Source organism: Vicugna pacos, chromosome 13, assembly GCF_048564905.1.
Source record: "Vicugna pacos chromosome 13, VicPac4, whole genome shotgun sequence".
Classification (NCBI taxonomy): Eukaryota; Metazoa; Chordata; class Mammalia; order Artiodactyla; family Camelidae; genus Vicugna; species Vicugna pacos.
The window spans coordinates 41327261-41352078 of NC_132999.1; the positions used below are offsets into that span (position 1 = coordinate 41327261).

The following is a 24818-nucleotide window of genomic DNA, read 5'->3' on the forward strand; positions in this document are numbered from 1 at the left end:
AAATTGGTGCAGCCCATATGGCGGTTCCTCAAACACTAAGACTAGAACTACCATATGATCCAGCTATCCTACTTCCGGCTATTTATCTGAAGATTACAAAAACACTAATTTAGAAAAATAGATGCACTCCTATGTTCATCACAGCATTGTTTACAGCAGCCTAGATACGGGAACAACCTAAGTGCCCATCGACAGATGAATGGATAAAGAAGATGTGGTGTATACAGTTGACCCTTGAACAAAGTGGAGGTTAGGGGCACCATCGAAAATCCAAGTGTAGCTTCCAGTCAGCCCTCCGTATATGTGGGTCCTCCATATCTGCAGTTCCACACCCACTGATTCAACACATTGTGGATCGGGTAGTACTGTGATATTTACTATTAAAAAATCTGCATGTAAGTGGACCTATGTAGTCCTAACTTGTGTTGTTCAAGGGTCAACTCTGTACACAGTGGAATACCATTCAGCCATTAAAAAGAAGAAAAAAACAATGAAATCTTGCCATTTGCAACAACATGGGTGGACCTTGAGGGTATAATGCTAAGTGAGATAAGTCAGACAGAGAAAGACAAACACATAGGTATAGTGCCACTCAAACATGGTATAAAATAAAATGAACAAGCCAAACCAAACAAGAACAAATGCATAGATACAGAGAACAGAATTACCAGAGGGGAAGCGGGGTAGGAGGAGGGCAAATGGGTAAAGGGAGTCAACTGTAGGAAACTAAACTTGTGGTGGTGAGCCACCTGCATGTATACAGTGTACACATGAAACTTATGTAACGTTATAAACCAACAAAATAAAATTTAAGAGATCGTAATTTTGCTACAGTTCTGGGACTGTCCTGCCTATTACCGACTGCCTTGGGCTATCTGAGTGGCTGTGACTACAGGGGATGATGAGTCTTTCCAGCTTTTGGCGAGAAGTGTTCAGTTTTTTGATCGTCATGCTGCTATAAGGAATCTCCTCTGCCATCCAAAAGCCCCAAATTACAGTTCTGCTTTTTATGGTGTCCACTTCTGTCCCCCTGAGGCATGAAAGCCGCTGTCCACATGTTACCTCCCTGGAGTTCTGTTGTGCAGCCAGTCCATGCTCGTTTATACTTGTATGTTCCATACACATTTATTTATAGTTGAGAAACATGTATTAAGTGCCTACTGTGTGCCAGGCACTGTTTTAGGCACGGAAGAGAAAATAATGAATGAGCTGTTTATGTTCAAGGAACTTATATTCTAGTGGTGGGGGGGACAGAGGCAGACTATAAACTAGATAGCAAATAGATATTTGAGATCATTTTGACCTGCATTTAGAGCTTTGGGAAATAAGCAGGGAGTTTCGGGGTAAGGGTCTCCCCTACTGTTTATCTCCTGTGTGCTCGGTGCCTGACACATGGGAGGTGCTCCCTGAGTGTTTGGTGAATGAAAGGAGGGCTGAGTAGATGAATGTCTCTATCAGTGGTGTCGGCAGGGGGGACAAGGTCGCTTGGAATTCCTTTGTAGGAGCTGAGAGCTTGTGAAGATGCAAGCCGTCTCATTTGCTAATGATCATAATTAAGTCAGCATCTCTTATTTCAACCCAGTGCCTTGGGGAGAGAGGCACAAAGGTTTGGGCTGATGAATTGGCTCCCCCTGCTTCCTTCCCTGCTGTACCCCCCCCCCGCCCCTGTGAGTTGTGTGCCTACACCTGCCCAGGTGTGCGCGCATGCGCATGCACACACAAACACACAGACACATGCTAATGAGAGCCAGCAGAGTAATCATACCTCGAAGCTGTGTTAAAACAACCAGTCACTGGTGTCCCAGAATCAAACCAGTAGAAAACAAAACCCTGGGGTTAAGAAGATCGAATTACTTTCACCATCATACTTTATCATAATTTCTTCATTCTTGTGTGTTTCTGGTGCTCAGGGCCAGGGACCAGGTTATATGGGGCAGACAGATGTGAAGGCTCTATCCCTGAGCCTCAAATAGGTCATTCCTTAGAAAGGGTAAAAAAAACTTTTGCCCAAATCAGTGTAACACAACGATTCCCAAAGCGCGTTTTCAGGGAGATGCTCTGCCAAAAAAGGTTTCCACGGTTGTCAGATAAGTTTGGGAAACGTTGCTTACGCTCCCCACCTCTCAGAGGCTGCACATGAGCCTAGTAAACGCCCAGAGAAATCCTGCAGAAAAGAAACCTGCTCGACCTTGCTTAACTTCTAGTTTCCCAAATGTCTGGAAGACTTTAGCCTCCCTGCACACTGACTGCAGTTTCCTGGCATCGCTGAAATAGGAATGACAAAATTTTCCCTCCAGCCAAGCCAGAGGTGCCCATTCTCTGTTCTACCCAAGGCAGCCTAGTCGATGAAGTCAGAACTTGGGCAGGATGAGAAGAGAAAGCAAAAGGGCACACCTCCCCAGCAGGAGAGCGGAATCACTGTTAACTATCTGAGGAACCCTCCCTATGGTTCCAGGCACTGTGGGGCTGCAGCGTGGGGCTTCCCTGGTGAACAAGGAGCTATGGGAGGGACCGGAAGGGATGCCAAGGTGAGCTGGACTAGACAGTCAAATTCCAGAAGACCAGTGCAAAATCACAAGCCGAGACCCCAGAGGTCAGAGCGTGTGAGCACCTTGGGCTGAATTTGTGGGATTTTTTTTAATTGGAGGAGGCCCTGCAGAGTGGGTGGGCCAGGAGCAGACAACTGTACCAATATTGTCAGTATCTTGAAGTCCTGGTTTAAAAGCTCCCACCAGGGAGAGGTGTGCCCAGGAGGCCCACCTGGGAAAGCTCATCCCAGAGTCCGGGGCATGGGGTGGGGGTGGGGGTGGGGGGCTGGGGGCGGGGCCTGCAGGGCAACGTTTGTTGTTGCTGCCTAATCTAAACAACACGTGTTTTTGCTCCATCAGACTCCTTCCTGTCACTCCAGCAGCATTGTCAGAGAAGAAACAAAACAAAATAGAGAAATGGAGGTTGATTCTATAATTAGTGCAGTTTCTTCACTGTTCATTCAGGATCTCCAGAGATCAATTAGCTTGCTTTTAAGCTAAAAGGCATCTGAATAAGTATTTAACCTGCATAGCAATTGATATTTAAAACAGATGAAGATGGGAGTAATAATGCAGAACAGGCTGGCTTCTTCCTCCTCCGCTAATTTCCCAGGTTCTGCTCCCCCTGCCCCTTGCCTCCACCCACGCTGCATCCCAGTGGCCTTAGATTGGCCTCCTGGCATTTTCAGGGCAGGGCTGTGGGCGGGCAGGCTGGCACTGGGGGGCTGCTGGCAGCAGGGCTATTTTCCAGATACTGACCCGACGGTGGAGCAGGGACCTGGGTTGGGAGAGGCACGTTGGTTGGGGCTGGTTATAGGGCCCACCCCCAAGCCGGGGAGAAGCAGGCCCTCTCTCTACAGCCACCCAACCATGTCACCAGGCACACAGTGCCCTATCTATCCCTGCAAGGAGCAGGGGCCTGGAAGGATGCCTACCAAGGCACCTCAGCCTCCTCTTTCTCCTCTAGCAAGAGCCAATCATGCCCAGCGCTGGGGAGGGGGAGGGGCTTGCAGATTGCAGGACCTGGGTGTCCTCTCAGCTGCATGTCTTCTTGGCAGATGGTCTGAAAGATATTTGTGTGCTTCTTGCTTTGTCACATAAGTATCAAAATCCTGAACTGGAATTAGCTTTTAAAAACAGAGAGAGAGAGAAAGCATATGTGCACACGCTTGTGCACTTATATATGCGTTTATTTAACAAACATGTCTTGACACCCTCTCTGTGCTAGATAGTGTTAGACACTGGGAGTGGGAAAGAGATACTAGGATGACCAAAGTGTGTCCCCACCCTCCAGATGACCACAGCCTAATGGGGAGGGAGTAGTGCACATGACATGTAACACGTATGAAGGTACAGAGGGTGAATATGGAGCTCAGGGAAGGTGGCTTAGTTGGGAACCCACAAAAGCAGGCCCTGTAATGAGTTGAGGTGCAAGTAGTTTATCTGGGAGGTGATTCCAGGAAGCATGGGGATGAAGCAGGGAAGCAAGAATGGGGAGGAGGGAAACCAATGAAGATGTGTTAGCAGGTGGATTATGCTGTGGGCAACTGGGGTTCAGCACTGCTGGGGCCCTTTGAAAAACTGGGTAGATCGTGCTTCAGAATTGCACCTTTGAGTCATGAGAAAGCCGGGATTCATCCACCTGCTCTCTGCCTCCTCGACTGAGGCTCTGCTGAGCTCGACTCCCTGGCTCTTGTGTCCTGTCCTTCGCTGGCTCCACCTGTGCCATCACCAGAGAATGTCCTCAATGCAGAAAGCCCGGGGGGCAGTGGAAATGCCTACAGGTGGCCCCTGGGATGGGACAAGAACATAAGGACAGTGTCTGCTACACAAGGTTCAGAGGAGAATTATGGAAGCCAGGTTTGGAAGGAGGAGACAGAAGGAAAGGAGATCCAGACAGAGGCACGAGGCGAAGGGTGAGAAGTGCAGTGTGGATGGAGGACGTCCTGCTTGGGGGAGTTGAGGCTGAAAGAGGTCAGGCCAGAACTGGGGGCCTCGAATGCCAGGCTTAGGGCTGGTCTTTCTGCTCTGGGCAGGTTGCATGGGGGTGGATTGTGTGATGGTTCTGCTCGTCCAGGAGGTGGGACAGCCCCACGAGTGACTCAGGATTCCCAAGCTTCATCCCTTCAGCCCCTTCGGCAAGGGTGCTTACTGCCCACTGGGCCCCTCCGCAGCAGGCCCCTTCCCAGCAGCCCTGGCTCCTGCTCCTCCGCCTGATGACAGCCCATCGGTCATCAGGGTCTCTGGGTAGTACGGGAGCCTCCAGCCATCCTCCTGATGCGGTCGATTCTGCAATATTTGACTTGCGTGTCCCTGAGTTGTACAGACAAACTCCGCATATCACCAGGTCAATTAAAACAACTGCCACCAGGTCCCGGGACTCAATCGGAGCCCTCCCCTGGGACCCCCCGGGATTGCACATCCTCTCCTCAGATCTTCTTTTTCTCTGGATGCCCCCATCTTAGTTAAAGGCCCCTCGGCTCCCCTGTCACCACATAATAATAACTTCTTGCCCTTATGAGGGCTTACAATGTGCCTTAGGTGATTTATGTCATTTAAACCTCAAAACAACACTATTTGTATGTGCTATTAATATCCTTGTGTTCAGGTGACAAAATGGAGGCACGGGGCGGGGAAGGGACTTGCCCAAGGTTGCACAGCTGGAAAACAGAGGGGTCAGTTCAAGCGCAGGCAGCCTGGTGCAGGCTTGACCGCACCCGCATCCTGGTCCAGATTCTGGGACATCTTTGATGCCCCCTTTCCCCAGCCCCTGCCTCCCCGCTTCATCTCATCCCTGACCAGTCCTAGAGACGCAAACGCAGCAGCCTCCCTCCTGCCTGGCCCCTGCCTTACTCCCTCCCCACTGGCCCTCCCCCGGCGCAAGTCCTCATCCCCGTGAACCACCCAAGGCCATTCTCTCCCCCGCTGGTGCTGTGTGCCCTCCACAGATCAGCTCCGAGCAGGGCAGGTGCTGCCTCCTCCATGGAGACATCCACGGTGCCCTCTCCTCTTGAGTCTCCGCAGCTTTCTAGACGTTCTGACCGCGTGGAGAGTTTTCACCCTTAGAGTCCTCTTATTCATGCTCCTTCTCTCATTTCCTCTTCCAAGCTGTGAGCTCCTACAGACCTAGGAGTATGCCTGATCTCTCTCTGAGTCCTCTGGTGCCCAGTATGGGTCCTTGTTAACAGCTGTAGCCAATAAACTATTTGGGGAAGGAATGAATGAATGAATGAATGAATGAGCCAACCAACCAACAGATCCACAAGAGGAGAGACACATATACACTTTGTCTCCCATCCCTTGCCCAGGACCTCAGAAAACACATCCCTGGACCTTTTCCACTGGGCACTGCTTACCATCTACAAACCACATCCTATGCCCGGGGGGAACGCCAGCCAGTGTGTCCCCCCAAGCTCCTCCTCCTGCTGAGACCAGGGCACAGAAAGGCAGGTCCTGAGGCACTGCCAGGGCCCTCCAAAATGCTGGCTAAGGTGCAGTAGAGAGCAGAGCCTGGCTTTTCCAACCCACGGGCTGCACAGAGCCGCAGGGGCCCTGGCAGGGAGAAGAGAGAACCCTGATCAGAACAGACAGGGAGGCGGCCCCGGGAAGAGGCTGTTAGCAACAATCTCACTGATCAGCGTCTCAATTAATCTCTCCGACACCTTGGAAACTTCAGAAAAAGAACAAAGCAGATGAGGAAAGAAAGAACACACTCAGGCCCCGGAGGACAGACCATGCCTGGGCCTGGGGTACTGGGAACGTGCCTGTCTCCTGGGACTTGGCCGCCAGACAGACGGGTGTCAGCATGTGGCTGAACCTGCTGGAGTCTGCCAGGCTCACAGCTCCGGGCTGCGCTGGCCGGGCTGCTTTTGCAAAGGCCAAAGTCAAGAGCACAAAGTTGTTTGAAAGAAGGGAGAATCTCAAGACGCCCTAGACAGTCATGAGTTCATGGGCTTAAGCAAGGAACTCAGCCTTCTGCTCCCATCTGCCGGAGGTAGGGCCTGTCAATTGGGGGATCATCTAGGCCCAGAAGGAGTGTGTCTTGGGACAGCAGGGGGCATGGGGGCTGCCTCCTTGCCCTGAATGATGAGACGTGGCAGGACAGCACGGGGTTTTTGAGGTCACACTCAGCTTGACCCAGGTCACTGTAATTCACATGGGAGTCAGGGCCATGCCACCATTTGGGCATATTTCCAGAGTCAGAAAAAGCAATCTTAAAAATAAGGGCATTTATGCTTAGGGCAGTCAGAACGTTTCTAGAAACATGACAACGTGACCTTGGAGAAGGAGTGAGAAGGAAGTTGGCTCCAGTTGGCACAGCTAGTTCCAGCCCTCCTCCCCGACCCCAGGCCCTGCTTCTCGCTGTCAGCAGATGAGGTTAGTTTTGAGCAGTGGTTTTCGTGCTGTGCCTGGTGGAGCCCTGGGGCTGCCAGAGCCTTCTCAGGAACAGTGGCATCCAGTGTTTGAGAGCCCCAGGACGAAAATGGGCTTGGGCCATGGTGTGCGGGTAACCGTGCTCTCCAGGAAAAAAAAAAAAAAACAAAAAGCTCTCGTTTGTAGCACCTGCTTATCTTTGTGGTATAAATACTCTCATGGTGGCTGATTTCAAGCTGCCAACACTTTAGTAACTCGCTTTCAAAACGCCTGAAAATTTAACAAATGGCCCTAACAAGCGGGCTTTGGTTGCGGAAGAGAATTTACCAAATAGTAGTTTTAACAACATCTTTAACCTCTCAGGGCCTCCGTTTTCTCTTGTGTAAAATGGGGCAATAACTGTTTCTATCTAATGGGATTGTAGAGGTTATTCAATGAACTGGGTGGAAAGCCCTGGGCATCATCCCTGACACATGATCAAATATTATTACTGTTGTTGTTATGTGTTTTACCCACTGGGTTTCCACTCAAGGTTTTGTTGGAAGAAAATATTCCAGCTGCACTGGTGCTCCACCCCTGCTAACATCTTCTGGGCCCCATCACACAGCACGTGCACGTGTGCGTGCGCGCACACACTCACGTACACACACACACACAGACCCCATCCCATTTCCTCAGCAGCCCTGGTGTCTCTGATCCATTTTATTAAAGCAGAAAGCAGTGACAATTATTTTCATAATGAACTGGCTCTTCAAATTAATGCCAATTACACTATGCAATCATGATTAAGATTATGCATTAATCAACGGTGCCAACCTACTTATTAGCCTCTTTAAATAACGATCATGAGGAATGTATGGGAAGAAAGAGAATGGAGGGGAGCCAGTTGAATGGGGGGGCTGCCTGGAAGTGGGGCGGGGTGCTCCCTCCAGAAGCCAAGACCCAAAGCAGCCTGTCTTCCATGAGTGGAGCCCGGATCAGAACCCTGGCCCATCAGAGCCTGAGCTTCCACAGCTCCCTGCTCTATAGCGCCCTCTGCGCAAAAGAAAAAGAGGTCAAGAGGACCCAGAAGGCAGGTGGTAAAAGAACCCTCAAAAGTTTTCCAGTTGTTGAGGTTTGGTGCCCCCTTCCCTTCCTCCAAAAGCACTGAAACGTAGGTGATTGATACTCTCCCTGGAGCAACGTTACCCTTATCTTAGGTCAGGTTCCCCAGATGCAGAGCCTGACTCAGGGATTCAGATGCCTGGGGTTGATAGCGGGGAAGAGCGCTCTTTAGAAAAACCCTGCAGGGGAGTGAGCAAAGCCGGACGGACAGGGAAGGGGACAGGGCTGAGCAAAGATGTGGTCTTAGGTAAGATCTGGCCTTTGTCTGATGCAAGGTGGGGATGTTGGGAGGGGCTCTGGAGCATACAGGCACCACAGAGTTATGCCACTCTGAGGCAAGGGGACCACCTTTTTGAGCCCTAGTATTAATCAGTCATTAGCTGCAGGCTGCCCCCCAGGGCGGGATGAGTGCTATAACCTTCTGGCCAAGGTGGTTTGGTGTAACTGGGAACAATTCTCTAGAGAAAAGGGCAGCCTGTGAATGGAACCAAGTTTCAAACCTAGGTCTACTGCCTTCAGAACCCACTCTGAACCTTTCTGCTGTATTCGAGTATTTGCTGCCTGGGTGTCCCTAGACACCCAAACTTCGGGGGTCACCTTGCCCTTCGTGTTGAAGTAGAATGACTCCCATCCTTGCACTGTGTTTGGGAGGTGGAAATGGGGGGAGCCTCTCCCCAGAAACATCTGAGATGCCCTAGGACTTCAGGTTTCTCCTAATCACCTCCTGTTCCAACTTCCTTCTCTGCTGACTCTTCCATCCCCTCTCATCCCATCTCCTGCACCTCTTGTCCTCTTTCTGTCCTGATTCGCCCTCTGCTGGGCTCTGCCCACCTTCCTTTGCTGTCCCCAAAGAGCACAAGCTGGGATCAGTTTCCTGTGACTGATTTTACTAAATGATGGGGCTTCTGTAAGGAAGGAGACGATAGCATAATTTAGGCCAACTAGACACTAAGCACCAGGAGTCAGTGTGTTAACACGGCCCTTCCTGCCCTGGCCTCACCTGCCTTTGGTCCTGGGATATAGTGTCCTCTTCTTTTTCCCCGTTTGCTCTCACTTCCTATCTATTCCCTTTCTCCTGGGCTCTTCTTTGCCATCCTCTCCACAAGGAAGCTCAGCATTCCATCTTTGTTTCTTTTGCACAACAATTCAGTACTATCTTTGTCTTATTTTCTCCATCTAGGCCCTTAAGGTGCTTTTACCTCTGAGGTAAAGGCTGTCTTTCCCCATGGAAGAGAGCCAGCTGGCCAAGTACAGCCCACTGCCTATTTTTGTAAATAAAGTTTTATTGAAACACAGCCGCACCCATTGTTTACTTATCATCTACTGCTTTCATGCTACAATCAAAAAGTCAAGTAGACCAGCTGGCCCATGAAGCCAAAAATATTTACTGTCTTCTCCTTTATAGAAAAGGTTTGGGAACCCCTGCCCTAGAATGTGGAAAGCTCAGAATTTATTTTGCTTTTCTAGCATTGTTTCATGCCTCCTTTAATAACTACTCTTTACTAAGTCCTGGCCAAATGGTACACATTCAGCTCCATCGTTTTCTTTCTTCTTGCAACAGTCAACCCTTTGAAGTACATGCCCCATTTTAGGTGAAGAAACTGTGTCTCAGAGAGATTGAGTGAGTTCCTCCAGTGGGTAGAACTGGGGTTTGGACAGAGGCATGGCTGTCACTGGAGCCTGAGTGGGGAACCTCTCCACTACTGGGTCTAACAGCCGAGCACCACACGTGCTGGTTATGGTCACCTGCTTATTGTCACCTGAGTGCTCCTAGGGAGCAGGGACCCAGGACTGACTTCTCTTATCCCAGCCCCCAGTGACAGGTTGGCAGGGGGCAGAGATCAGTGGGTACTCTTGGAACTGAACTGTGTATCCTCTAGGCTTGAGACCCTCTCTCTCCTCTCCCCCCCACCTGCCAAGGTCTGAGAGGCAGGCAAGGATATGTGAAGCCCTAGGAAATGGCCCATTGTCCCATGACGTTTGACTCTCTTTTGGGACAGGGCTCTGTAATGACTAGATTTCTCCTCAGGCTCTCTTGGAAGATTTTTTTTTAATTTTTACATTTTAAAATAATAAAAATAATACATATTCATTGGAAATAATTTGGAAAAATCAAGAAATGACAAAGAGCAAGATTAAAAGATTGAAAAAGAGCAAAATTAAAAGTTAAAACCCCTTCTACCCAGAGAAAGTCACTGGTAACAGGATACAAATCCTTCTAGTCTTTTTTCTATAAATACAGATATGCGTCTTTTGTTTGATAAATAAGTATCACACTGTAATAGTATTTTGTTGCCTTTTGGTTGGGGCGGGGGGAAGGTGAGCATTTTCTATATCATGAAATATTTTTTAAAGCAATTTTTAAAAGCTTTTTTCCTTATTACCAAAATTCTTGTTCAATGCAGAGGACTTGGTGGGTGGGGGAAGCACTAAGCAAAAGCTATCCATTATCTTTTTACTTTCTAGAAAGAACCTCTGTTAACATTTCAGTGTATGCCCTTCTGGTATGTCCTTTTTGACTTTAATTGGAATTGCATTAAATTTATAAATTAATTTGAGGAGAACTGACATCTTTACAATATTGAGCCTTCCCTTCCAGGAGAAAGTTATGTCTCTCCATTTATTCAAGTCTTCTTTTATGTCCCCCAGTAAAGTTTTGTAGTTTTCTTGATATAGGAATTGCACATTTATTGTAAAGTATTTTATTTTTTTGTTGTTGCTTTTGTGAATAGGGTCTCTTTTCTCCCTTGAAATTCCTCACTGTTTATTGCTGGTTTATAGGACGGCGTACATTTTTTTCTATATACGTTTTACATGCTGGCCATTTGATGAGCTTTCTCCTTACTTTCTACTAGGTTTTCATCTGATTCTCTCGAGTTTTTAAGAGAATGGTAGTAAGCATCTGCAGATAATATTGTGTCTCTTTTCTGATTGCACTACCATGATTTGTTATTTTTGTCTTATTTATACTGTTATTTTAAAGACTATTTTATTGTGGAGAGTGTCTGTCATATACGCTTAAGGAGAATGGTATAGTGAATCCCCATGTACTCCCCACTTGGCCCCAGCAACCAGCAACCCATGACCTTTCCTGTCCTATGAGCACTCCCTTCACATCCTCCCCTCTCAGACTAATTTGAAGCAAATCCCGGACATCATATCACGCCATCCTATACCCTGACTGTGAATGCCTGCAACTTGTTCTGCCATATGGGTGGGTTTTAATATATTGAGTAATCTTCTGCTTTTGAACATCAAGTTGTTTCTACTTTTTTTCAATATTATGTCAAGAATATCCTCATACATAAATGTTTATGTATTTCTAACTTTTTCTAAATTTATACTTGTAGAAATGGAATTACTAGATCATATGGTATTTTGATCACTTACTTTCCTTTAAACACATATACACAATCACACGATGGCTTTTCTGATTAGAAATAGAACACATGTTTGCTGCAGAACTTTTTGGAAACAGAAAAACACAAAGAAGGAAATTAAAGTCACCCATAAACCTCCTCCTCAGAGGGAACCCCCCCCTTAACATCTGGGGATGCATTCTTCTTGTCTTGTTTTATGCATGTGCTCAACGTGTTTTTGCACCCCCACACAGACTCACGTGCGTGCACACTACATGTTACAAACTGTAAGCCTGCTTGAGAACCAGCACCAGGGTGGGGAGAGCAGCAGATTTATTTGTTCACTTTTTAAAACATTCACTTCTTTTTTTTTTAATTTTCAAAACAATTGAACAACCCAGATACCTATCAACTGGTGGTGAATGAGTAAATAAAACACAGTACATCCATAGAAAGTATTACTATTTGACAATAAAAAGAAATAAAGTACTGATACATATCACAACACAGATGAACCTCAGAAACATTATGCTCAGTGAAAAGAGCCAGTGCAGAAGACCACATATTGCCTGATTCCATTTATATGAAAAGCCCAAAAAAGCCAAATCCCCAGAGTCAGAAAGTAAATTAGTGATTGCTTGAGGCTGGGGGTGAAAACAATGACTAACTGTAAGTGGGCCCCAGAGATCTCACTGGAGTGATGGAAATGTCCAGAAGTTGGGTTGTGGTGGTGGTCACACAATTTAGTAAATTCACTGAAAATCATTGAACACTAAAACAGGGTAAATCTGATGAAATTTCTTAATGTAAATAATACCTCAATGAAGTTTATTTTGTAAAAGAATAAAGTTTACTTGGGAAATAAGAAAGCAGAAGGAACAAAATGAGAAATCTATTACATAGGACTATTCACTTGTTTTGTTTGGAAATGTTTCCTGTTCTTAACGTCAGTGATGTAAATTCCTCCTCCTCTTCCTTCTATTCTTCCTTTTCTAACGTGGGGTCACACTGCGTCTCCTGTGTTATAACTTTCTTTTTTTGCTTAAAATGTATCATAGATATTTCCCAAATCATTACATTTTGCTCTCATGTGGAAATGTAGAGCAAATGGCCGTTCACTTACTGTTTCTCTGGTGTTGAACATCTCTAGATCCACCTCCTCATACATGATCTGTGTGCCCGTCATTGAAGTCAGTTCCTAGAAACCGAGGTATTGAGTCAAAGATGTGAGCATTTTTAAGGCTTTCTGATACATTTCTAATGACCTTCTAGGAAGGTGGGTGTACCAGTTCCCACTTCCACCAACAGTAAAACAAATGTGTGTTTCCAAACACCCTCAGCAAAGCTGGGTGTTATAATTTCTTTTATATGTCTGCCAATAACTCAGGCAAAAAGTGGTATTTTATTGCTATTTTAAATTGAGTTTATTTGATTATCGCAGAGGATGCACATTTCTTCATATGTTAATAGCTCCTTTGTATTATTTTTTTTTCTTTTGTGAAATGCCCATGCTTGCCCTTTGCACATTTTTCTATTGGCGTATTTGTCTTTTTAAGAGTTTTAAGTGCTTTTTATAAGATAAGAACATCAAGCTTTACACTGGCTTATATGTTACGGATATTGTTTCCAAGTTTGTTGTTTGCATTTTAATTTTGTTTATGGTAGTTTCGACATCTACACATTTTATGTTATTTCTGTGGAATTGCCAATTTTTCTCCTATGGTTTCTGACTTTATTGGAATGCCTAGGAAGACCTCAATATTATACAATATTCACAGAGATTGTCTTTTAAAGTACTTTTATAGTATTCCTCCCCTCCTTCCTTCCCTTACTTTCTTGCTATTTAATCTTTACTCCATCTGGAATTCATTTTGATATATGGCTTAAGATTGGAATCTTACTTAAATTTCTCCCAAATAATTGAACAATTGTCTGAGCACAATTAATGAATAATTCATGTTCTACCTACTGATTGGGAATAGCCACCTTTATCATGTCTTAAATACTTATCTCTACTTGAATCTCTTTCTGGGGGCTTTTATCTTCTTCCATTGATCTATCTGTGTTTCCATATGCCATTAGGACATTGTTTTAATTATTTTGACTTTATGATAGATTTTAAATCTGGCAGTGGAAGTCACCTCTCATCTCTTTTTAAGCTGTCATTTTTTATTTAGTCTTCTAGGTGTATTTTAGAGTCATTTTCTCAAGTAAAAAAAAAATACGTATATTCTTCTTTGATTCAGATTGGAATTGAATTTAACTGCAAAAGTAATCTGGAGAAAAACTGACACCTTGACCCTTGACCCTAACTACCCAGGAACATGATGTGCCACCTCATTTAAATCTATTTTTATGTCTCTCACTTAAGGTGTTTTTGTTATTTTTAATATTAGAACTGAGTTATGATTACTTTTCTTAATATTTTGTTTATGTTGTAAATGATATCCTTTTGCCATATACAACATTGTAAACTGACTTTACTTCAATTTAAAAAAAAGATAAATATTATAAAAAAAATTTTTTTACTGGTCATTGGTGATTTAAAGAAACACTTAATTTGTGTTCATTAAACTTGACTCTCCTAATAGTTCTTACTAGTTTTCATGTTTAGGGATTATTTCAAGAGTTTTTAGGAAAGCACTTATATCATTTGTAAATAAGAATTTTTTCTTTCCAAGAGGTATGCCTTTAAATTCATTTTCCTTCTCATCTCATTGGTTAATGGTGTGGTGTGATTCCTTACACTCCTTTTTTTTTCCCCCATTAATGAGAATGCCTCTAGTGTTTCACATTAGTTGATATTAAAGGCCAATTTGAGGTGAAGATGCTTCAAGGAAGTGTTTTTTCTGGAGCTAGTTTATTAAGCATTCTTAACAGCAATAGGTATTGAATTTTATCAAATGCCTTTCTGTATTTTGTGAGTTGATCATATTTTTTTCCCTTTGAACTATTGATGTGACAGAATGATCTTCATAGATTTCTTTATATTGAACCACCCTCACATTCCTGGAATACAACTCTGTGGTCATGGTGTGTTATCCTTGTAATATTCTATTAGATTCTACTTGCCAGCACTCAATAGGGAATTTTCATAGCAATATTCACAAGTTGGTCATTTTATTTTGGCTCTGTGTGTCAGTCTGTTATCAGGAATTTGCTAGCTGAGTGAAATGAACTGGGAGGATTTTCGTATTTTTTATGCCCCAGCACAACTTCTACATGTGGGAATTCCCTAGCATACTATTAAATATCTGGGGAAAGATTCTTGCCCTTAAAACCTTCTGAGCCAAGCAGCTTTCTTAGCAGCCTTCCTCCTTCCCCAGCACACACAATTCTACCCATCTCTCACAGGAGGAATCTTTGAGTATGCAGACGGCCCCAACGCCCAGGTCATGAACGCTGAGGAGCATGCCTTTCGATTTTCTGCCAACATCATCAACAGAAACAGGACTCTGCTGCCCAACACAACCTTGACCTACGACATCCAGAGGATTCACTTCCATGACAGCTTTGAGGCCACCAAGAAGGGTGAGTGTGCTGCCCCTACCGCTGCCATCCTGGCCTGGGGTGGGTGGGGGGTGGGGGTGGTCGGGGGTTGCTGTCCAAGGTCCTGAAAACGGGCCAAAGCTCTGGGTGGATTTGAGGCTTAGAGCCTTTTCTGCTTGGTTTCAGGACCAGCCTCAGGCCCAGTTCATCTTAGGCTGTGTCATCTCCCAGGATCGGTGGGTTGTCCCTCAGGAGTTCCCAGAGGCCAAGAGGGAATGAGGGGCCAGGGGAACAGGGTGGGTCTGAGGGGTGGGGGCCTGATATGGGTAAGGAGGCTAGCCTTGGTCTCCAAAGCCTCTGAATCAAAGCCAGCATTTTCAAACTTATTTTTTCTTTCATTGAAATCCTACACAGTATATCAGTATTTGGAAAATATATATAAAACAGATAATGTATGAGCTCAAATACGCAACATTTACTTGCCATGAAAAGACTTACTGAAAACAAAAACAGCTGTTTCTGTGGCTATGACAGTTTGATCCCAGAGGCTATGGATGACACTTGAAGTCTGACATTGGTTTTAGCTTTCAGTACATCTCCATATTTTTGTTTAGTCTGCATAATAATCAGAAAACCATAGTTCACAAAAATAAGTGTAGTAAACCTAGTTTTCCTCACACCTGAATTTAAAAAAATCAAATATTGAGCTGCGTTCTTTCACGTTAGTGGTACATTTACAGTAAACTCCAGTGACTGCATAGACTGAACTTTATTCCAAGATCCTCAAGGAAAAAGCAAGGTAACTTGTCAATACCTCAATGAGCTAGGAGTATCCAATGTGGCATATGGCACATTTGAGTATACAAGTATGCTCTTTTGTCCCTGTCTTTAAAAATGCAGTTAATATATATAGTTTCCTAGAATTTAATGTAAAGGCTTAGATAACTCTGGAAATAACTTCCATAGAACCCTCGAGTTCCATGCAACACCATTAAAAAAAATCTTGGACCTAAGAAATCTCATTCCTAGGGAAGTCTAGGTCATCCTTCTTATAATATCCTGTCATAGCACATTGCTTTTCTTCTTCAAGGCCCTTGTCACAATTTGTAGTTAAATAATTGTATGTATTTAATGTCTTTCCCCTTATTTCCAACACCTCTGAAAGGAAGTCTCTCTCCTGTTAACTGATACAGCCCTGGCACCTACAAGACTGGCATATAATAAATGCTCAGTGAAATGATCATTGAATGAATCAATGAATGAGTAGTGTGAGAATGGGGCACGGAAAGCTGAGCATCATTGCCCAGGATTTCTGTCAGCTGAGCATTATCCATGCATCTTGGGAAGCCCATCCACAAGCTCCCCTTGGTCTTTCTAAGGGGTTCTCAGGAGTTAATCAAGGTCTCCTGGGCTCTCAGGTGCAGACCTGCCAAGGTGCTGCCTGCTGCCGGCTCTGTTTTCCAAAGTCCCATTGTGGGTAAACATCTCAGCACAGAAAGGCAGCATAGCATGGACTTGGAGCCAGACTGCCTGGACTTGCACCCTGTCCATTCTGATATTAGTTGTGTGACCTTCCACAATATGCCCCGTGCCTCAGTTTTTTTCATCTACGAAATGGGCACACCTCTGAAGTGCTTGGCACTTCAGTGTCTGGCATATATGAGGTACCATTGGATTTTGTTCTTATCACATTGGCTGCCTTGCTCTCCACACATTGAGCCATCAGGTCAAGGGCCTCACACCTACAGGTGCTTCTCCACTGCTGGTCCCTGACTCACCCACCTTGCTTCTCCGCACCTTGTGCGCTGAAGGTTGGTGGAGGTTGGCTAGGGCCACGACATTGAACACTGTTGCCACTGACATTTTTGAGGCCACTGCCTCAGTGTCAACCAGCACACAGACTAGAGGCACCCCATCCTATTAGCCTTAAAGAGTGGTCCTTTGTCATCACTTCATCCCTCCTCTCCCTGTGCTGGCATGCACTCCTCACTGCCCACATCCTCCTAGCTCTCTCCCAGCATGCCCTGCGGCCAACACCGTGCAGTCAGGTCTCCACCTCCCTGCTGAGAGTCCATGCTGGCACCCTCTGCCCGGCCTTGTCCAGCTAGAAAATGACTGAACTCACTTAAAACTGCTCGGTAAAAAGGTAAAAAGACACAGAACAAATGCCTGGGGACAGAACACAGAGGCCCACGTGGGACACAACCACCCCAAAGGGCTGGGCTGTCTTCTGCCCATTTTTTCTAAAACTCACTAAAAGAATATGATGACTCTCTAGTGGTGCACCTGCCATTCAGCACAGGGACCTTCCCCGGCAGTGAGCCCGGGGCAGAGCTTCAGAGCCTTCCGAGGTACTTCCTCCAGCAGGAACTCACAGTCTCACACTATGTGGAATTACCTGGTGGCAGGTGAGTAGACCCGAGACAGAAACACTCAGTACTGAAAGTCCAGCCAGATTGGTTGAAGTGACCAAAGCTACAGCCCCTACCCACCCTACAGCAGGTCACACGACCTGTTTATTTGTAGTCCTGTCTAGTCTAGCCCCAACATGACCCTCAGCCACATCTGTGCCGCTCGCTTTCTCAGCCCCTGGATTCTAGCCATCTCTGCCGTTCGCAGGGGGCCATGCTTCTTCTGACCTCAGGGCTTTACTCGTGCTCTTCTCTCTGCTTATAATTCCTTTCCCCATCCCGCGCTGCCCTGCCCTTTGTCTAAATAACTCCTCCTTCTCCTCACTTCTGATCTTCAGGGGGAGCCCTCCCCACGCCCCCAGAGAAGGTTAGCTCTCCCTCCTTCCATCTTATAAACACTCTGGACTTTCTTTTCTCAACCCTGACCCCATGTGTGTGTGGGTGTGTAATTATTGTCTATCTCTTCGGCAAGATTGCCCTCCCTTTGTCTCTTCATTGCTGTACTACAGAGTCATGGTTCTGACCGCTAGTGCCGTACACTCATTTGCCTGTTTTTGAACTTTGCATAAATAGAATACCCTGTGCTTTTTTGAGTCTTGCTTCTTTCACCCTACAATAGATCTGTGAGATTCATCTCTGTTGTTGGATATAGCAGTGGTCTCTTGTTCTTCATTGTTGTATAGTGTTCCATTATATGAATCTACCACAGTTTTTAAAAATCAAATTTACTGTCGGACATTTGATTGTTTCCATCTGAGGCCACAGAATAGTACTGCTATGAACATTCTTAGAGATTTTTTTGGTGCACACACGTGCACATTTTTTGTTGGATACATACCTAGGAGTGGAAGTGCGAGGTCATTGGATGCACATATGTCCAGCCTAACGGTTTTCCAAAGTTGCTGTACCAACTGGCACGCCCTCCAGTCATGCATGACAGTTATAGTTGGCCCAGGTCTTTGCTGACTCTGGTAAAGTCAGTTTTGTTTTTGTTGGTTTATGTGGTGGATGTCTCATAGCGGTTCTGTCTTGCATTTCCCTGCTGGCCAGAGGTATTGAGCAGCTTTTCATATGCTAATAGACCATTTAGAGCTTCTCCTTCCTGGAGTGCCTTTTGGAGCCTTTCAACCACTTTCGAAAATTGAGTTACTTGTCTTTTCTCATTGACTTGCAGGAATCTTTTATATATTCTGGATATGCATCCTTTGTTGGATCTACGTATTGCATGCATCTGTTGCAGACGAGCTGGCCTTTTTACTCTCTAAGTAGTATATTTTGAGGAGCAAAGTTTTTAATTTAAAGGAGTCTAATTTATCAATACTTTCCATTATGGCTAATGCCTTTTGTGTTCTGTTTTGTCTACCCTAAGGTCATGAAGATATCCGCCTATGTTCTATTCTAGAAACTCTATTGTTTTATCTGTCATAGTTAGCTCTATGATCTATCTCAAATTGATTTTCTGGGCATGGTGGGAGGTAGAGGGTGAGGTGTGTTTTTTCCTCAACAATGCTGGTTGGAGTGAAAACTGATTCAACTTCTCAGGAGAGCTGTTTGTAAGTATCTACTAAAATGAAATGTATGTCTGTAAGGAGGTTCCTAGCCACTTTCTTGATAATAGCCAAACACTGGAAATAAATTAAAGGCCCATCAACAAAAGAATGGCCAGACTAGGGGTACATTTATACAATGGGACTGAATCAGCAATAAAACCAAAACCAACTCTTGCTACGCACGACACCATGGATGAGACTCACAGGTGTGTTATAAGTGAATGAACAGAGATCCTGTCTCAGGGAGGGAGTACAGTGGCTGTTAACTGGAAAGGGGAAGACAGAACCTTCTTAAGTGATGGAAATGTTCTATATTTTATCTAAGTAGTAGTTACATGAATGAAGTTATATATAAAAATTCGTAAAAGTCTGTGCTTAAAATTAATGCACTTTACTGTACTATATTATATCTCAATAAAAAAAATTTAAGCAGTTCCACTCTTCCTTAATGTCCTTCTGATAATATACCTAAGATAGACCACTGCTGTGGTTAGAAGCACCACTGTCTGACCCTGGAGGCATTTCTGCTGTTGGATCATGCTCCCTATTGGGCATCCTCTATCCCTCCAGGAAACCCATGTTCTGTGATCTTTATTTTTCCTTTTGATCTTTGGTTTTTAAAAATGTATTCCTCTGGAGCATCATTAGGGTTCTTCCTGGGGTAGGGGGTGAACTTGGACCTAATTCTAATTAACCCAATGATAATTCATTTTCCCTAGGCAAAGGTTCTCATCACAGCTGGACCCAGCCCCCTCGGGCCATATGAGTTGAGGGGATACAGAGGCACAGAGCCTGGTACCGGCTGCCCTGCCAGCTCTGGTTAAATTAGTCCTTCCCTCCACATGAGGCCCAGGAGGCCTTTCCTCATTAACAGGGAATTTCACTTATTGTCTTTATTTTTAAATGTTTTGTGGAAAATTAAAAGATGAGTGACTGCCAGGCAGTGTCTGAGCCAATAGCCCAGAGAGCGTCTGTGTTTTCTTCCAAGCCTGACCGGAGTGGGCCTGGAATCGACCCAGCCCTCCCCAGGCTCCTCTCCCTTCACTTATTCTCTGGGCTGCTCGATTCCTTTTAAGACACAAATTGATTGGGATAATTTTTGCTCTAACTACAATTGCCATGGAAAGAGGGTGGGGGGAATTGCATTCAGGCTGTGGACTCCTGCAATGACTGTGAACCACTGAGTTACTGTAAAATGACCAGAAAATGGATTCAAAATTGAAGCCACAAATAATGTAATTACTGCTGCTTGTGCCCAGGGCTGCCAGAATGAGGGCGGGCTGCTGCCCGGGAAACATCTGGAGACAAAGCTTCTGCTGCTCCTGTTGCTGTACCCCTACCCTGGTCCCTTTGGGGACTGGAAGAGCCTCGGAGGGTGGAAATAACATGCAGGGGAGAAGAAAAGGGATGTGGAGAGAAGCATAGGGAAGAAAATGTTGAAGAGCACAACTGATGTCTCCTGCCACCCAACAGGGAGATCTAACCACTGTGACTTTTAGAATGAAGCCCAGTGTGGTCATTATCATCATATCACATCATTGTCACCTCTGTCAACACCAAAGCACCATCATCACAATTACTGTCATCACTTATCATCAACCATGGTTATCACCTCCACTCTTCACATCAATACCACCATCATAGCCCCTACTATCATCAGCAGCATCACTGCAGTGACAGCGATGTCTTCATCATCACCAGTCTCATCAATGCCAACATCAGCACCATCATTCCTACTATTGTTATCTCTGTTAGAGTCATGTCATTATCACCAATCTTATCAGTATCATCGAAATTGTAATCACCCCCATTCATATCCTTGCCAACATCACCGCCCCTCCCGTCATCATCACCATCACCATCATGACATCAGCATCTTTAACATCATCTCTCATCACCACCACCATCATCACCGTCATTAGTGTTATCACCATCAACATTGTTATCACCTCCTCTCTTATGAGCTCTTTCATCATCATCATCATTCCTACCATCATCATCGCCATTACTGACATGGCATTGACATATTTATCATTGTCAGTCCCTCATCACCATCCCACCATTGTCACAACATCATCATCATTCCACCCTCATCAGTGCCATGATCATCAACAGCCTCACAGTGTGGTCTTCACCATCACAACTATCCCAAGGATCATCACAACTATCCCAAGGATCATCAGTTTCCTTTATCATTATCCTCACAATTGTTGTCAGAATCAAAATCACTTCCTTCAAGATCCCTCTTATAATCCTCTGCATCATCATAATTTGTGGTTGGTCCACTCTCCTCTGCCTCAGTCAAACAGGATCCCCAGACCTTGGTCCCGGGCAGGGGGTATGACCCAAAAGACTGGGCTGATTGAGGATGAGGGTGGTAGAGCAGCATTTGCCTGCCTGCTTCAAGGCATGGATCAAAATGGGAAATCCAAAAGACAGGTTCTTGGAGAGGTTAGTGGAAGGAATGAGACACAAAAGTCATTTGACCAAGTCATCAATCAGAAGGTCCTAGAAGGAAAAGAAAAAGAGTAGAGATGGGAGATAGCGGAATAGAAACCAGGGACATGGAGGACAGCTAGAAAGTTCAAAACAGAGGGAGGAGGTAGAGCATGAGAGAAACCTACAGGTTTCACAGGGTGCCTGTCTCCTCAGGTTTGGGCAAGAGGGAGGGAGGGAACAGACCTGGATGGCTGTCACTCACTCTCACCATCTCTTCCATGTTGGTATCCAGCCTCCATGGCTACAGGATGGCTTGGGGAGCAGCTGTTTGCAAGGGGACAAAGTGGTCAGAGAGACATTCAAGACACCCAGAGAGCAGAAGAGCAGTGTGAATGGGCAGTGAGAGTATAGGTCAAGGCATGCCCTCCTGGGGGGCAGGGCCCCGAAACGGACTTTCCCCAAATTGGACCATTTACCAGCAAACCTAGAGTTCCAATTTTTGGAGCATTTATTGTCACTGGGGTTTATGTCACACACACACAGTCACACAGAGTGATGCTGAGGTTTGTTCACTGTAGGGTGACAATAGCAGGGATAAAACAGTGCTCCCCTGACTTGGTCTCCAGTCCCACAACTGTAGGAGCACCAGGAAGTCACCGTGTGCCTCACTGTATGTCCTCTCCTGCACTTGGCATTGGCCACGAGGAGTCCTGGTCACCCAGGAGATGCCCTCTGTGCTGGCCCGGCTGCCTCCCACACGTGGCCGTGCTCTCCTGTGTTCCAGGTGGCTCCAGCAGACTCCTGGCAATAACCAGCCTACCCCCCAGAGGGCTCTGTCTTTCGCCCAGACCAGAATGGCATTCTCTGGTGTTCTTGGGGGAAGTACCAATTTCAGGGGAAATAACTGCTTTGAACAATATCTCCTATTCCTAGGAGGCAGTGAGGGAAGAGGGGCAGATGTCAGTGGAGAGGAAAAATACCCTAAAGATCACACATTCTGACCAATCCAAAACCACCCTTTATCTTTGGATCCACTGGTACCACTTAGCCCAGGCAAGAGGGGCCCTTTCCCTTTGGAGGGGCTGCCCTCACCCTCCTCTGGTTGGCGTCTCCCCCCAGGACAAGGGGTCAGTGAGACCAAGGAGACTTGCCCACCAAGAGCCTGTTCCCTGCCCTTCTGGCTTTGCTCCGAGTATCTAGAACTCTGAATTTTCTGCCCAGTTGGCTCTGCACCCACCTCCAGGCCTGCATGCGCCTCTGCCCTGGGCTGTCCTCCAGAGGGAAAGCCATGCTGCTGTGGCCACACCCCTAGGCCCTATCTAGGAGTGACCAAGGGACAGCTGTTTGCAAGGGGTGTGGACAGAGCTTGGGCATAAGAAGTGGGGTGTCCACATGGGGGAATTCAAGGCCCTTTATGCTTCCGAGTAGAACCAGTGGTCAAAGAGAAGAGGACAGGGTGGTGGCTGGTGCCACCTCTCCCCACGTCACTGAGTGTGAGAGGTCTCCATTCTCACCTGACTGGCCAGGTTGTGATGAAGGCATATCTGCCAAGGTAGAAGGAAAGGGCATATTTTATATAACAGTTTGTTAGCTTGACTTGTGTTTAAATACTAAGCCACATGGTATGTGGGCCTCTCTTTTTCTCTGGCCCTGGGCCCTGCAAATCTCAGGGGCAGCCCTGAGCCTGGTAGATCATTCCCAGAGGCCCTTGCAGCAGCCAGGACATGCCTGAGTCCACTGCGGATCCATGTCTTGCCTCCTACTTGCATCATATATTCATCCATGTGCACACAGTGTGGTTCCCATGGCCACAGACAGGTGGGTGTGCTGATGCTCCACCAATGGTTGCAAGTGACAGAAAACCAAATCCTAACTGGCTGAAACAAAAAGAGAATGTGTTGGTTCATGTAACCAAAGTCCAGGGTTCCACTTGATGGTGGGGCTCATCTTTCTTTCTCTCTCCAGCTCTTGCCTCCTCCCAGGTCCACTTGTAGCAGAAAGAGCCCCCCTCTCAGTGGGAAGTCTCATGCCATCCCATTGGCTCCATCTGATCACATGACCATCCTCTAAACCAATGACTGTAGCCTGGGGGTGGTGAGTGAGCAGTCAGCCTTGGGTCTAGGTCACCGGCCCTACCCCTCAGGGGCTGAAAGTGGGAAAGGCAGTGGAGCCCAGAGGAAAACTAGAGACAGTTGGCAGAAAAAGGACAGCAGCCCCTGGGGAGCCCGCCCCCTGACTGCCCCTGAGAGGTCCCACTTTATGGATCTTTTAGGCACAATCCCTGCATGAGCCAGCGCCTCCTTTGTGCCCCAGCTGTCCTGGGTCTTCTCATTTCATGCTCTGCTGTGCCCACTGATGTTTGCCCTTCCTAGAAGCATCTGCTATCTGACCTGCCTGAGCCCTCGGCGCCCCCCCCCCCAGGAATGTGAACTATTTGAAGGCAGGGATTCAGCATCCATTCACTCAGCAGATGTCGATTAAACACCTACTCAGACCAGATATTGTGTTAATCCCTGTTGATACAGCAAGAAACAGCATAGATCAAGGTCTTGTCTCCCTGAAGCTTACTACATTTTAGTGGGAGGAGAAAGTCAACAAATGAACAAGACTTCGGTGGTCATTTAATAATGAAACAAAGCAGGTATGGGTTTTTGGAAGTGTGGCTGGACAGGGATTGCTGTTAAGACACTAAGACACAAAGACCTGGAGGGACGGAGGTAGGGAGTCATGTGGATATTTGAGGGAAGAGCATTCCAGCCAGAAGGGACAGTAAGTACTAAGGCCTTGAGGCAGGCGTGAGCTTATTGTGTTTGAGGAACTTCATGGAAGCCAGTGGGGCTTGAGGGCTGTGAGGAAAGGCAAGAAGGATAGAAGATGAAGTCAGCAATATGGTGGTGGTGATGGGAACAGAAATGGGGAGAAGCTACAACAGCAGGACCACATTCATCACTGTAAGGACTTTAGCTTTTAGACTGAGTAAAATGGGAGCTCTTGGAGCAAAGGGCTCATTCACTCTAGGTTCTGAAAAGCAAGATGGTAGGGAAGATTATGGAGGATGCCAGAACCAGTAAGGAAGCTTCTGTAATACTGCAAGCGAAAGATGATGGTGGCTTGGATGAGAATGGGAGTGGAGAGAAATGATCAGATTCAGATATACTTGGAAGGTGAGGCAACAGGAGTTGCTGATGTGTTGGGATGTGGGTTATAAGAGGAGAGGAGTCAAGACAAAACCACGGTTTGGTACATAAGGCACTGGGACTGTGGAGCGGTCATATACTGGTATGGGGGAGGCTGAGAGGAGAAGAGGGGGTTAGGTATTGGACACATCAGGTCCGAGATGCGTCTTAGACATCCAGATGGCGATGGTGCGTGAGAGGTGAGACGTATGAGTTGGATTTTAGGGAACAGGAGGGGCTGGAGGTTTAAGAGGCATCAGCAGGTAGGTGTTTCATTCCTATGTGTTTCTTAACATCCCCCCCACCACCCAGAATAGGGCCAGATACAGAGCTGGTGATTCTAATCACAGCAATGTTAATGTCCAGAAAAATTATCATTTCTATTTCA

General features: G+C 46.1%; 1 protein-coding gene across 2 annotated transcripts in view; it reads left to right on the plus strand.

Moving 5' to 3' along the window:
* GRIK3 (glutamate ionotropic receptor kainate type subunit 3) overlaps nt 1–24818 on the plus strand; it is a 218089-nt gene that overhangs the window by 118492 nt on the left and 74779 nt on the right. For both annotated transcript variants that reach the window (XM_006212677.4, XM_072975812.1), the window contains exon 2: nt 14720–14896. In XM_006212677.4, coding sequence (XP_006212739.2) covers nt 14720–14896 — 177 coding nt within the window. The remainder of the gene's footprint in view (nt 1–14719; nt 14897–24818) is intronic.